This window comes from Microcebus murinus, chromosome 7, assembly GCF_040939455.1.
Source record: "Microcebus murinus isolate Inina chromosome 7, M.murinus_Inina_mat1.0, whole genome shotgun sequence".
Classification (NCBI taxonomy): Eukaryota; Metazoa; Chordata; class Mammalia; order Primates; family Cheirogaleidae; genus Microcebus; species Microcebus murinus.
The window spans coordinates 28,332,515-28,348,553 of NC_134110.1; the positions used below are offsets into that span (position 1 = coordinate 28,332,515).

General features: G+C 37.6%; 1 protein-coding gene across 21 annotated transcripts in view; it reads left to right on the forward strand.

The window, feature by feature from the left end:
* The window catches only part of PTK2 (protein tyrosine kinase 2), a 271,799-nt gene that overhangs the window by 75,425 nt on the left and 180,335 nt on the right, over positions 1 to 16,039 (forward strand). For all 21 annotated transcript variants that reach the window (XM_076004993.1, XM_076004982.1, XM_076004986.1 and 18 more), the window contains one exon: positions 8,247 to 8,473. In XM_076004993.1, coding sequence (XP_075861108.1) covers positions 8,451 to 8,473 — 23 coding nt within the window. In that variant the 5' untranslated portion in view covers positions 8,247 to 8,450. The remainder of the gene's footprint in view (positions 1 to 8,246; positions 8,474 to 16,039) is intronic.

Here is a 16,039-nt window from a genome sequence, read left to right on the forward strand (position 1 = left end):
TCTCTTAGCCAGAGTCAAAAGTTTACCCATATTCAAGGGGGGGTGAGTGCATACCCCACCTCTTGATAGGAGATTGTCGCAATCACATTGGAAGAAGAGCATATTGAACATTTAAGTAATTCTATGTTAGCTCCTCTGTCTAGTAAAATCAGTTTAGGAAATTATGAGAAAATAAACCCAAGCCTTAAATAAAAGTCCAAAATTAGGGAGTAGACAGCTTTTATACCAGTCTAGTTTGCTTAAGGATTCACTTGTGGAGTATTACCCTAATTCTTAAAACTCTTCAAGTTTCTTTATGTCTTAATTTCTTTTAATTTAGCTGTATTACTTTTCATTCCTTTGCTTATTGCTCATGTTCTAGTAATCAGCTACTCTTCTTCCAACACTCTCCTGCCCCTTTTACCGCTTCAGCAAATGTCTCAAGTTTTATTAAAGGGCCAGTGTACTTAAGCATAATGAGATTGTTATCTTTGTGGGATCTTAGTATTTACAGTGATTATAAATGAGGGAATTCTGAGGTAAGGATTAAGGTGTTTATTATGCTCCTTGCATTTTTCTACCTCTTTTGTGTGTGCTGTTTTATGTAGCATTTATATGAGAGTGCAGGTTGAGTTTATTAACACCTTGTTTCCTCACATCTTGACTTAAGATTGCCTACTTCTTTCAAGAAAGGATGAAAAAGTTAGGCACTAAGAACCCTCGAGGTACTTCCTATGTTAATTAAAGGGATACTTGAAGTTGTGGACAGCTCAGCCGCAGGAACTGACCACCATTCCCATTCAGTGGCATTTGAACTGTCTTCCTACAGCGATTGAAGCCAGACAGTCTGGCTGAGAAGTTAGAGCTACTCAGTGCCAGGATTCCGTAAAGGGTGGTCAGCAGATTCTAGTGTAGGTGCTGCAACTGTAGAACAAGGTAAGGATGGAAATTTAGCGTAAGCATCTTAAAACCTTTGTAGCAATTTGATGGTGATTTTATGTTTATTGACTCAAATGATAGAAATTTTGTATTTGTTTTTTGTATGTCTTTTTTTTAACTTTATTTTTCTAGAAGTTCCTTTCTATTGTATTTTTACAAAAAGTATTGGTCTGTGACAGGTTGGAAATTAAAACAAAACTGGTCCTTCATTACAGATAGTTTGAGGAGTACTGGTCTAACCCATGTAAAAACAATTTCGGGTTTTGAAATCTTTTTATTTCCTCTTCTTTGATAATTTTTTAAAAAGATAATATGTGGTGTACAAAAATAGCAGATCCCTATGAATGGTTAATCTTGAAAAGTTCCAAAAACTGTAATTGGCCACAGATACAGAAGGACTACAGTGACAAGTAGAGCCCTGTAAAAGACTATCGTTGTATGTTCAGGAGGGTAAAAGGCTTTTTTTCATTTAGAGACACACCACAGAGAGTTGGCAGTCCCAGTTGTTCAGCGTTAGCCATGGGCCAGAAACGAATACAGAACCACACAAAAAACACAGAGAAGTCTGTTAATTGGTTGAAACAGAATAGTCAATGTGGCAGAAAGCAACTCTTGGGACTTCTCATTCATAGTTGAGGCCATTCCTCCAACTGACTAACCTATGGTGACCGCCCAAAGAGGTGACCCAGATGCCAGGATCTCAGAATCCTCAAGACCAACAGAAAGACAAACATGAAGACACATGATTGCCACCAACAGGGGACTTGTGTGGTTGTTAATAAAATCAGGCACAGAACTACCTGGAGGGAGTTGAGGAAGGCTTGATATGTTGCCTGTTTTAGAATTGATAGCACAAATAGGATAAAGCAGATAAAGACTTAAACTGTAAAACAGTCACATTCTGTCACGGAAAACTTGACTCTGGTAACATTGTAACAAGGGTTTATCTTTTAAAAAATGTTTTGGCTTACTTTTTGATGGCATATGAAGGATTTCACTGTTGATTTTTGGGTCACAGAGGTATATTTGGATTGTGTCATATTTTGGTTTAACTTCTCCCCTGATGTGCTGAGTATTATAATAGTATTTTTTCATTGGTAGTATATCTTCTGAACACCCTTGAGATGCAATGTTTTTTTCCTGGGAAGCAGTTGATACTATGCCTTATTTAGTTGTCTTCACTGTCCAATTTGGAGTATAAAAGAGATAGCTAAAATAATAAGAAATAGTTGAATTTGTTGGATCGAGCAATGTTGCTGATTTTTTTTTTTTTTGAGATAGAGTCTTGATCTGTTGTGCAGACTGGGGCGCAGTGGTGTGATCAGAGCTCACTGCGACTTCCAGTTCCCAGGCTCAAGGAATCCTCCTGGCTTACTCCCAAGTAGCTGGGACTATAGGAGTGTACCACCCACCACACCTGGCTAATTTGTTCTTATTTTTCTGTGGAGACAAGATCTTGCTGTATTTCCCAGGCTGGTCTTGACTTCCTGGGTTCCAATGATCCTCCCGCCTCAGCCTCCCAAAGTGCTAGAATTACAGGTGTGAGCCACCACACCTGTCTGCTAAATTCATTTATTCAGATAGTTTATCCGTAGATTCTTTTAGATTTTCTTTATGTATAATCTGTGCAAAATGACAGTTTTACATACATAGCCTGTAAATAGTAGTTTAATTTTCCTTCCTTATGTCTTATTTCCTTTATTATCATTATTGCTGATGGCACTTGGCAGTGACTTCCAGAACAATGTCCTACAGAAGTGGTAATGGTGGGCATCCATGTCTTATTTCTTGTCTTTGGAGGGGGAGCTTTTTCCCACTGGTATTTAAGTTCCACGTAGTCAACTCTTCATCAAGATTAAGGAAATCTCTTCCTATTTCTAGTTTGCTAAGAGTTTTTATCATGAATGGTTGGTAAACTTTATCAGATTTTTTTTTTTTTGCACATATTGAGATGTTTGGCTCGTCTCCTTTCTGAAATGTGAATTACACTGATTGCTTTTTTAATGTATAACTACCTTTGCATTCCTAGAATAAACTCCTTTTGGTCGTGACATAGTATTCTTTTTAAATATTGCTGAATTCGCTAAAAATTTGGTAGGATTTTTGTGTCTGTGTTTAGAAGAAAGAATGACTCGTATCCTTTCTTGTATTGTCCTTATCAGGTTATGATATCATTGCAGAGTGTCCCAAAAGTCTCCATACAAAGGAAAAATGTTGTAATGAATATTTTCTAAATAAAGTACATTTAGCTACAATTTCCCATTTTCTGTATGTATGGTGACTTTTGGTACACCCTGTATTTTATTTATCTCATAAAACAGTTGGAAAATGTTTCATATTTGTTCTCTGGAAGAATTTCTATAAGATTAATGCTATTTTTCCCTTTATTGGAAGAATTCAAATAATCCTTTGTGGGAGGAACTTTAATTATAGATTATTTTTAATATCATAGAATAGGTCTGTATCAATTTTATATTTTTCAGTTTTGCTTAGTTGTGTTTTGCAAGAAATTATGCTTACTCTAAATTGTCAAAATCATTGGCATGAAATTATTCATAATCTCTTATTAATGTATGAAGCCTCATCTCTTAATATCACATTACTATTCTTATCTGTTCTGTATTCTTGGTATTGCTAGATTCTTTTGCCTCTTTTTATCCTTGATTAGTCATACTAGAATCATACTAATTTTAATCTTTTGGAAAAAAAATAACTGATTTGTTCAGCTTCTAAGTTGTTCTGTTAGATATGCGTACTTAGATGATTGATTTTCAATCTTCATTTCTAATATACACTTTTAAATGTATAGATTTTAATGTTTTAATGTAAGCACAGCTTTGTCTACATTCATAGTTTTGGAATTTCTTTTCCCTGTATCATTGAATTCAAAATGCTTTCAGTTTCTTTTTGATTGATGGGTTACTTGAATCACATTGCTTGATTTTCGTACAATGGAGGATTTTTTAGTTATTTTATAATTGTTTAGCTTAATGCTAGACACAGAATATACTTTGAATACTTTTAGTTCTTTGATATTTATTGAATCTTGTTCTTAACTCAGCATATGACCAATATTAGAAAATAGTTCGTGTGCATTTGCAATGATTGTGTGTTATCGTATTGGGTATAGTGTCGATTTCTATTAATATGTTACTCAAATTGAGTTTTTTAATTGTGCTGTTCAGATCTTCTATGTGGCACCAAAAGTTAGAAGGATATACTCAAGTATACTCAGAATGTTATCCCATACCACACTCCCCATTCCTGCCCCTTCCATCTAGGTCCTATCTCCCCCATGTGTAACCAGTATCACTGGTCTCCCATTTCTATTTTGTGGGGTTATTTTGCACATATGAGCAGATAAATTTATATTTTCTTATTTCTCCTTTTATTTTATTCAGAGGATATACTATGGCTATCCTTTGTACTTTAGGTTTTGAACTTAATGTGTTCTAGAAATCAAACTTAATTTATAGAGATTTTGTATTTTATTTTTCTCCCAACAGATTCATAGTACGGCATTATGGGAATGTATCATAGTTTATTCAGTTACTGTCCCATGTATGGGCAGTTTAGGCATTTCCCAATACTTTGCAAGGCTGTAGTGAATAACCTTATGCACATGTATTTTCATATTGTTGTAAGTAATGTCTTAGCTCAGGCTGCTATAATAAAATATATAAACTAGGTGGCTTATAAACAATAGAAACTTCTCACAGTTCTGGAGGATGGAAGTCCTAGATCAGAGTGTCAGCATGGTTGAGTTCTGGTGAGAGCCCTCTTCTAGGTTGCAGACTGCTCACTTAAATCCTCCAGCGTATCACTGGAGAGCAGAGAGGAAGAGGAAGCCAGCTCTCTGTAACTCATATAAGAGCACTAATCCCATTCATAAGGATCATAATCCCTTATGACCTCATCTAATCCAAATTACCTCTCAAAGACACCCCCCCCCACCTTGTGATACTATAACATTGGGGAGAGGGTATCAACATGTGAATTTTGGGAGGACACAAATACTGGGTCCATATAACAGCATATTTTCAGCATAAATTCCTAGAAGCAGCATTGCTGGGTCAGTAGGTAAAGGCATATGTAGTTTTATTAGGCGTTGCCAAATTCCCCTTCATAAAGACTGTACCAATTTGTATTCCCACCAGTGATGTATGAGTGTGCCTCTTTCCTCACACCCTTGCCAACAGACAAAGTAATGCTATTTGTTTTTTTTTTTTTTTTTTTTTGAGACAGAGTCTCGCTTTCTTGCCTAGGCTAGAGTGAGTGCCGTGGCGTCAGCCTAGCTCACAGCAACCTCAAACTCCTGGGCTCAAGCAATCCTCCTGCCTCAGCCTCCCGAGTAGCTGGGACTACAGGCACGAGCCACCATGCCCGGCTGATTTTTATATTATATATATTAGTTGGCCAATTAATTTCTTTCTATTTTTATGGTAGAGACGGGGTCTCGCTCAGGCTGGTTTTGAACTCCTGACCTTGAGCAATCCGCCCGCCTCGGCCTCCCAGAGTGCTAGGATTACAGGCGTGAGCCACCGCGCCCGGCCGCTATTTGTTTTTTGAAATATCATTTGACAGTTTATATGTTTACATTTTATTGAGGTAAAATTCCCATAATATAAAATTCACCATTTTAACTACTTCAAAGTGTACAATTAAGTATTTTTTTAGTATATTCACAATGTTGTATAATTGGCACCGCTGTCTAATTTCAGAACATTTCCATCATCCCCAACAGAAACTCCTTACCTGTTAGCAGTTATTCCCAACTCTACCCTTCTATTTTATGTATCTATTGGTTTGCATATTCTAGACATTCCATGTAAGGATAATCATACTATTTGTTGTCTTTTATGTCTGTCGTGTTTGACTTAGTGTAATGTTTCTGAGGTTTATTCATATGGTAGCATGTGTCAGTACTTCCCTTTTTTGTGAAACAATATTTCATTGTTAGGTATACTACATTTTGTTTATCCATTCACCCATAAATGGACATTTGGATTTATTTTCACTTTTTTACTATTATGAATAATGCTGCTGTGAACATTTACATGCAAGTTTTTATTTGGATGTGTATTTTTAGTTTTCTTGGACATATACCTAGGAGTGAAATTGTTGGGTCATATGGAAACTCTGTGTTTAAACCTTTTGAGGGGCCGAGCGCCGGTGGCTCACGCCTGTAATCCTAGCACTCTGGGAGGCCGAGGCAGGTGGATTGCTAGAGGTCAGGAGTTCGAAACCAGCCTGAGCAAGAGTGAGATCCCATCTCTACTATAAATAGAAAGAAATTAATTGGCCAACTAATATATATAGAAAAAATTAGCCAGGCATGGTGGCGCATACCTGTAGTCCCAGCTACTCGGGAGGCTGAGGCAGTAGGATCGCTTGAGCCCAGGAGTTTGAGGTTGCTGTGAGCTAGGCTGACGCCACGGCACTCACTCTAGCCTGGGCAACAGAGTGAGACCCTGTCTCTAAAACTAAAAAAAATAAATGAAAAAAAACCTTTTGAGGAACTTCCAAACCTTTTCTGTAGCCATGGCACCATTTCACATTCCTACCAGTAATGTAGTAGTTCCAATTTCTCTACATCCTTGCCAATACTTCATATATATTTTTAATGGATCGTTTGTTATATCTTTTGCCCATTTTTCTGTCTTCCTCATTTCAAGAGAGTTTCTGTATATACTAAGGGTATTAGCTTTTTTCTGTGATACACGGTACATGTATTCTCTTCCGTTTTGTTGTGTTTTGACTTGGTTTATGGTTTTTTTTTTTTCCTTTTTGCTATGCTGCCATACCTGTTCATCTTTTCTTTTGCCAGATAGAGGACATTGTGTATAAAAAAATATTTGTGCTTTGATGCCATTTTTCTCTACAGAGGGTTGACCCTTTGCTGGGCAGGTAGGGTGAAGCCTGGTCACTAAATCCCATCCGTGATGGATCTGAGCAGAAACTGTGCTCCAGGTTTACAAGGCTCTCTCTCTGCTTCTTCACCCATGTGTTCTTGCTGTGAGCCTTGGAATGTTCTGAGAATTCCTGGTGATTCCCGAAGTTCAATTCCTGTTTGCTAAGCCCTCTCTACCTTTGACTATGTTTCAGAGGCTCCCTCTCACGTCAGGTTCAGAATTCAGTAACTGTCTAAGGAGATAAGCAGCAAAGTGTTTGACTCAGTCTCTACACTGGAATCTTGGGCCCATCATGGTCATGATTTGGCCTCTGGCTGCCAAAAGCTCTGCTGGTTTCTCTCTAATGAGTAGTCTTTTCTTGGCTCTTCAGGCTCTTGAGGGCTCAATGTTGGCACACACCTTGTGGGAAAAGACAGCTATTAAGTATTATTTCCTGCTTCCATCTGTGTCACTCATATGTCTCTGTCTTAAGCCCTTGAAACATTGTTTGGGCTTTAAAAATTTTTTATTCTGGCTTGAGGCCAGGAGTTGGAGACCAGCCTGAGAAAAGAGCAAGACCCTGCCTCTACAAAAAATAGAAAATCAGTCAGGCGTCGTAGTACGCACCTTTAATCCCAGCTTCTCTGGAGGCTGAGGCAGGAGGATGGCTTGAGCCCAGGAATTTGAGGTTGCAGTGAGCTATGATGATGCCATTGCACACTAACCCAAGTGACAGAGCGAGACCTTGTCTCAAAAATAAGTAAATAAATAAATTTAATCTGGATTTCCGGACTTTTCTTAGTGGGAGTTCTAGTCTCAAGCTATTCCTTCATACTGCAATGGAAGTCCTCTGTTGCACTGTTAAAAATTTAATTGTTTATGCTTTTTTGATTTATTTTCTGTATCTGTTTCTCCTGTTAAACAGTGACTTGACTAAGCAGGAAGACCTTGTTTTAATTGTAGTGTTTTTAATCACCAATGCCTAGTATATATAATGACTACTCATTGAATTTTTCTTACATGCAGAAGGAACTTATCTCTTAGGTAGAAGTTTTCAAAAGTAGGCAACAAATTAACAAATTTGGCTTTGCTATGAGATTTACCCACAGTGTAAAGGCTGTAGTAAGAAAAGAGGTGGGGGTGTTAAGTTACCTTGTTTATGAATAATACTGAATTTTTGACTTAGCTGAAATAGAAGTCCTAGCCTTTTAATAATTTATTTAATAAATATTCTATAAGTCAAGTACTGCTCTGGGTGTAGCAGACACAGCGATTATTTTGTTAGATATCTCTATTTTCCTTAAGCTCTTTCTGCATGTAACATACCATGGAGAGAGAATACAGAACAGTGGGTTAATTAATATAAATATCAACATACCACATTGTAATTGGTATATTCAAATATTGTACACTGAAAATTTTTTTTTGTCTTAACAGAATATGACAGATACCTAGCATCAAGCAAAATAATGGCAGCTGCTTACCTTGACCCAAACCTGAATCACACACCAAATTCAAGTACTAAGACTCACCTGGGTACTGGCATGGAACGTTCCCCTGGTGCAATGGAGCGAGTATTAAAGGTCTTTCATTATTTTGAAAGCAATAGTGAGCCAACCACGTGGGCAAGTATTATCAGGCATGGAGATGCTACTGATGTCAGGGTAAGTACCTTTTCCTATGAGACATCTTTAGTGTATAAAGATGTTTATTTGGTTAATATGTGACCAGAGTTGTAACTGTTATAAAATTTCTTAGGAAAATAACAACTGAATCATATTTTAGTCATATAATGCCATTGACTTGTTCTTCCCTCCTAATTTATTTTTTTAAACTCTTGGAAGATTACAAGGAAACAAAGCAATTAAAATAGTCTCTAATACTTATGAAATAATAAAATAATTTTCTATGAAGTATAATTTTAGAGGTATATGAATAACTCCAGATTAGAATAACTTCTTTAAAAACTGTTGAATGTATGCTGTATACCAGACACTAGGTTCTGGGGATGTAAAAGGTCCCTTTAAGACTTTTGGTCTTACAGCTTTGGGCCTGTAGGGAAAGAGACATTCGTGCGTGGTCTTAATTACAGTATAGTGCAGAAAGCCCCACACTGGAGGTTGTACCAAGAGTTATGAAAGCCTGGAGGAATAAAACCTGAGATGTAGGAGTTAGCTCTGGAAAGGGTTTCTTTTTGGGTTTTGGAGGAGGCAGTAAGAGTTAGTGATACGGAATTCTGGGAGAAGGGCGTGTGTGAAGGTAGCATTGTCATTTCAGAAAGCTGAGTTCCATATTTAAATTTTCAGGAAGTGTTTGCTCTGATGAAGTGTTAAGGAAACACCTCCTCCTTCTTAGCTCCCTTCGCTTAACTCTATGTTCATCTTAACGGAGAAGCATCCAGTGTCTAGGAAGTTTAGATATGCCTTGTTTTTCTTTTTTTTTTTTTTTGAGACAGAGTCTCGTTTTGTTGTCCAGGCTAGAGTGAGTGCCGTGGCATCAGCCTAGCTCACAGCAACCTCAAACTCCTGGGCTTGAGTGATCCTTCTGCCTCAGCCTCCCGAGTAGCTGGGACTACAGGCATGCGCCACCATGCCCGGCTAGTTTTTTATATATATATCAGTTGGCCAATTAATTTCTTTCTATTTTTATAGTAGAGACGGGGTCTTGCTCTTGCTCAGGCTGGTTTTGAACTCCTGACCTTGAGCAATCCGCCCGCCTCGGCCTCCCAAGAGCTAGGATTACAGGCGTGAGCCACAGCGCCCGGCTTGTTTTTCTTTTTACAATAATGAAGTTAATTCGTTACTCTTATTTGCCTTTACTATTTTTTAGCAAAGTAAAGGGATTAGTAGAATTTAGATTTAAAGCTAAAATATTACATATGAATTATATATAATTTTTATTACCTGTGTAAAATTATAATATTAACAGACTTTAAATGGATTAATTACTATAAGGAGAATCATTAAGGATGGAAATATGTGTTAGTATCTGTCCATGTAACAAAGTAAACAGTGATTACTTCTTTTTTTTTTTTTTTTTTTGAGACAGAGTCTCGCTTTGTTGCCCAGGCTAGAGTGAGTGCCGTGGCGTCAGCCTAGCTCACAGCAACCTCAAACTCCTGGGCTCAAGTGATCCTTCTGCCTCAGCCTCCCGGGTAGCTGGGACTACAGGCATGCGCCACCATGCCCGGCTAATTTTTTTATATATATATCAGTTGGCCAATTAATTTCTTTCTATTTATAGTAGAGACGGGGCCTCGCTCTTGCTCAGGCTGGTTTTGAACTCCTGACCTTGAGCAATCCGCCCGCCTCGGCCTCCCAAGAGCTAGGATTACAGGCGTGAGCCACAGCGCCCGGCCAGTGATTACTTCTTTTTGCAAATTTTTAATGAAGCTTGTTGGCATTTTCTAGCTATTTCTAGTTCTGTCTTATACATTTAACCTTATAGACACAATCATTTGGTAGAAAGACCTGCAATGAGTGTCTTACCATAATGTCAATCAGATAATTCATAATGGAAAGAAACCTCATAGATGTAACTTTATGGGAAGGCTCTTAGTATATGTTGTAGTCTTTGTAAATTTCAGATACAATGAATGAGAAAACTCTTTAAACCATTGCATCAGCTTTAATAAACTTCAGAGCATCCATACAGGAGGGAAATCCTTCAAAGATTATGAATTTGAGAAGATGTTTAGCAAATGTTCAAGGCTTATTATATCAGAAAACTCACCTAGTTAAAGACTCTGTAAACAGATATTCCATGGCTTTTGTAACATACTTTCTGGATTTTAGAGGATTACTGCTATAGAGAGAGAGCCAGTGGCCACTGCAGGCATTTCAGCCATTAGCCAATTTTAAAAACTTACTAGACATCAAAACATTCATACTGTGAAGTAAAATTTATATTATATACAAATGCATAAGTTAGGAGAACACATATATCAAACTTTTGTGAAGATCAGTATTAGCAAATCTGTGTGGCCAAAAAACAAGGTGTTTTATTTAATTGTGATTGGTGAATGTTTGAAATTTAATTGCCCATATCAGTTGATAATTTTAAACTTGAGGCAGAAAAATCACAGTTGGCCTACCATAGGCCTTTCCTGGGATACCATGAGACCTACATGATACTGGGTCACTGTGATGAAAGATTGGGTATTATTCATAAGCCACTTCCATTGGATGCTGTAATGGTATAACATTTGAAAATATAGTATCTTAATTGTAAATTAATGGCTAAATCTGTACATGTGAACAAAGAACATATCCATGTCATCTTTCTCCTAGTTAAGAGGTATTAGACAGAGGAACATTATGGATACAGAGATTAATATGTCAGGAAAGAGAAAAATGGAATAAACATGACAGCATTTGAGAGTCTGATGACTATAGAACAGAAAGGGGAGATAGGTCAAGAATGTAAGTGTAGTAACTTGGCAGAAAGAAATGGACTGTTTAATCATAGCATTGGGGAAGCCATGCAACCATTTTCTGAAATATGGCTTATTATTATCTAAAGTTACTCAATCATTAGAGTCATTCTTAGACTGTGTAGTTGTACTGCCCATTATGGTAGCCATGAGCAGTTGTCGAGCACTTGAATGTGACCAGTCTGAATTGACATGTGCTGTAAGTATACAAATACACACCAGATTTCAAAGACTTAGTATGAAAACAGAATTTAAAATACCCCATTAATTAATTAGGATTACATGTTGAAATAATACTTTTCATATATTAGGTTAAATAAACTATTATTAAAATAGAATTCACCTTTTCTTTTTATTCTTTTTAATGTGGCTAGTAGAAATTTTAAAAGTACACATGTAGCTTGCTTTATGTTTTTACTAGGCAGTCATGCTTTATGGAAGGTAATTATCAGACTGCTTAGATCAGAAGAAGCAAAACCTTTGAGGGGTGTAAAGATTTATTTTCACCAGGAAATTATGTGGATTCTTACAGTATTCATTATAAAGGTTTTATTTCTCATGCTTCAATTAATAAATTTGTTCCTTTTACATATATGTGCTAAATATACATTAATTAGTTTAAATATTTGCTTGCTGAAAGGATTCACAGGACTTTGTTTATAGGCAAAGTATCCAATATAGCAACAGTAGTAAAATGATACTCATTTAATTAAGAGACCTAGAAACTCGGGTGTAGAAATCTTAGGTTCTTATCCTTGGACATGTGTTTTCTCCAAATTACGCCTTATATGTAAAGCATCTTTCTATTAGGAATCCCAATGCCTCTTTTTGGTAGGGAGCTATGAAATGGTCAGGTAAGCACTTTCTATCTACATACCAACCTCAACCTGTGTTAACTGCCCAGTCTCCACCATAATCAGGTGCCAGTCATAAATCCAATCGTGATCCTAACAACAATGCTTACAGACTGGTATGTTCTACCTCTAAATAACTCAGGAACCTGAGTGGCAAACATCACTTATCTTGGCCACAGCTTTGGCCAAGTGTCGGTACCATGTTCCGGGAGCTCTGGAGATAAGTTTGAGTCGATCCAGGAGTTCAAAACTAGCCTGAGTGAGACCCCATCTCTACTAAAAATAGAAAGAAATTAATTGACCAACTAAAAATATATATACAGAAAATTAGCCAGGCATGGTGGCACATGCCTGTAGTCCAAGCTACTCGGGAGGCTGAGGCAGTAGGATCCGTTGAGCCCAGGAGATTGAGGTTGCTGTGAGTTAGGCTGATGCCACAGCACTCACTGTAGCCTGGGCAACAAAGTGAGACTCTGTCTCAAAAAAAAAGAAACATTGTAGTATACTTCTGAATCATAATGACATAGTGAAAATTCCAAATGCTACCAGAGAAATCCCCTACCTATGAGAAAGAGTGACATTTACACCAGACTATTCATCAGTGTTGCTAGATGTAAGAAAACATTGGAACAGTATCTTATTAGGCCATTAAATGTGAAATTCCAATTTCTAATCAAAAGTTTAGTTTATTATATTATCTCAAACAAGAAGCATACAATTAATCAAAGTGTGCACCTAAACTGTTGACATAGTTTCGCCATCTTAATGGTAGCTTGTTTATGCCAACAGCTAAGAAGCCTGGAGAATGAGTGGCAATGAAATCTCAAAAGGCGCTTTCCACAGCTTGTTGAGAATTGAGTATTTTTCCTTGCAAGAAGTAGTCCAAAGCCTGGAAGAAGTGGTAGTCAGTTGGTGCAAGGTCTGGTGAATACGGTGGATTACAGAGAGTTTCTAAGTCCAGCTTCTGTAGTTTGAACAGTGTCATTTGTGTGACATGTGGTTGAGCTTTTTCTTGCAAAGGGATTGGCCTATCTCTATTGACCAGTATCGGCTGCTTAATCACCAAGCATCCTCATCATTTCGTCCAACTGGTTGCTGTAGACATCCACTGTAATTGATTGGCCAGGTTTCATGAAGCTATAGTGGATAATACCAGCGCTGGACCTCCAAACAGACACCATTAGCTTTTTTTTTTTATGAATATTCGGTTTTGGACTGTGTTTCAGCACTTCATCTTTATCCAACCATTGTACTGAATGCTTACAATTGTCAAACAGAATCCTTTTTCATCACACATACCTTTATGTGTGGAAAGGTTCACCTATATGTCTTGACAACAAAAAAGGGCAAGCTTCAAGACAATTTCTCTTCTGACACTCATTTAATTCATGTAGAACCCATCTATCCAGCTTGCTGATTCATTTAAAATGGTCCAGTATTGTTGGAATAGTAATGTCAAACTTTGCTGCTAATTCCCGCGTAGGTTGAGATAGACTTGCTTCCAATACAGCTTTCAGCTCACCGTTAATCCACCTTGGTCTCAGGTCGCCCGCATGGCTCATTTTCAAGATTAAAATCACCAGAATGAAACTTCTCAAACCATTGATGTATACTGGGTGTTCATTAGCCACATCCTTCCCAAACACTTCATTGATATTTCAAGTTGTCTGCACTGCATTGGTTCCATGACAGAACTCATATTCAAAAATAACACAAATTGTTGACTTAGCCATGGTTTCCAAAAAATTGCTCTAAAAAAATTTTGAAAGATAGTCACAAGCCAAACTGTGCATTTGAAAGACTGAGGATGTACCTTCACAATAAAAATAAAACAAATAGTATCAAAGTGAAATGTCAAAGATATCAACTGTCAAACTTTAGTACTTAAGGAAATTAGACATTTCATACTTAATAACCTAATAGAGTTTAGGGAAAATAACTTTTACCTCAGAAGTCTCACTTAGATCCTTTGGAATCATTAATCCTTTTTTGCTATATTTTTGGAATATATCTGGAACCCACCCATTTCCTATGACCTCCATTGCTACCCCTCTCTTTGAGTCTGTTTCTACCGTGTTTCCCCTATCTATAAAATAAGCCCTAGCAGGAGTTCCAAGCATTGGCCCAATATAAGCCCTACCCCAGAAATAAGACCCTAGTGATGGGCGTGGCTACGCAGCGTATCTGCACAACCCATGCATTTTGTCGTGGAGCGGTAAAGAAGACGAGCAGCCCTTCTCATCTGCCCCATGAGAGTTCTGTTGCTCGACATGAGAGATTGGAGCCAATGGTTCTAAAGGAAATAGAGTCGCAAGAAATTCAGGATGGAATTTGGGGTTTGGAGAGTTATGATGATGTTCCAGAAGATGACAACTTAACTATATTTGAATAAATGTAGATTGTTGTACCATACTTAAAAAAAATAACACATCCCTTGAAAACAAGCTCTAGGATGTCTTCTTAGGGAAAAATAAATATAAGACCCTGTCTTATTTTTGGGAAAACACAGTAGTAGCCACATTGAAATGTTTCTCACATATATTATCACTTGGTCTCCTGATATCCCCTTGCCCCGCTTCCTCCCCTCAGTCAGCCAGAATGATCCAGTCAGCCAGAATGATCCTGATTAGGTGAAAGCCAGAGCATTTTACTCTTCCATGCAGAATGTGGTCTCAATTAGAGTCAATCTACAAGTCCTTCCAGAGACCCACCCATCTCTTTCCCCCATCATGCCCTGTGACCTTCTGTCCTACTGGTCACTCACTTTTTCTTCCTTTTTTTCTAATATGCCAAATATCTAATCAGTAATTTGCTCAAACTCCCTAAATTAATTTGCTCAATCCTCCCCCAAATGAGGAGCTCCCCATTGTTCTCTTAATAAAAGCCAAATTCCTTCTGTGGCCTCCAAGGACCTGCAAGATCTGGTGGCTCCTTGCTCATTCTCATGCTTTTTCCTGCTACTGCCCTCACTCACTTTGCCTCTCAGTTTCTCAGTCTGAGGATGTTCCCTTATCTCCCACTACTTCTATTTTCCCATCACCCAGTTTTGCTATATTTTCTTAAGATTATTTATCATTATTGAGATTCTCTTGTTTCTTGATTTGTTTGCTTATTTATTACCTGTTTTCTTCCACCTCTTGATAATCTCTGTCACAGCAGGGACCTTTCTGCTTCACAGTATTGTCACCAGCATCTTAAACAGTGCCTAGCAGGCACACTGCATGTACTCACTAGATAATATTTGAATGACCACATAATATCCCAGATGAAATGGAGTATTCCTGACAGAAATATAGATGTAGAAAGCCTAAATAGACAAATAACCCCACAAGACATTGAACTGATAGTCTAAAATTATGCCTATCCATAGCCATACCCCACTTGATTATTGTTTCTATCAAACCTTCATTCCTAGTGTGTTTTTAAAAAAGGAATTACAAAGTCTAGAACAAATAGATAATGCTGCTAAAGATTGCATTGCAATTGAGTTGGTGGACAATATTCTTGTCACATTCACAACACCTTACAATTTTACTAACTGGTACATTGAACTTTTCTAAGTATATCACACACTCAGTACTCTTCATGAGCCACTAGAGAATGGTCGGCAGTCTGAACCTGTAATAGTAAATAAAATGAATTCAGTTCATATAGTTTGCTAAAAGGTAGGTGTGTTTGGTTAGATTAATATTAATTATTGTTATCAAGCTGGTAGCAGGAAGAATAGCAGTAAACATTGTGATCAATTTAAAATCGGCTTTCTAATGGGAGCGGGAAAATGCACAAGCAATTTGGGATTCTCTGAGTTTATGGATGTTATGAGTTCTGTGAGCAGAGCTGTCCTGTGCCAAAAATGACTGGTAGCTATAGGGAAGGAAGTCTTTCAGGCAGTTTCCCTGAGTTTGGCCTGCAGGACTTCCCAGAACAGTCCCATGGTTGCCAGT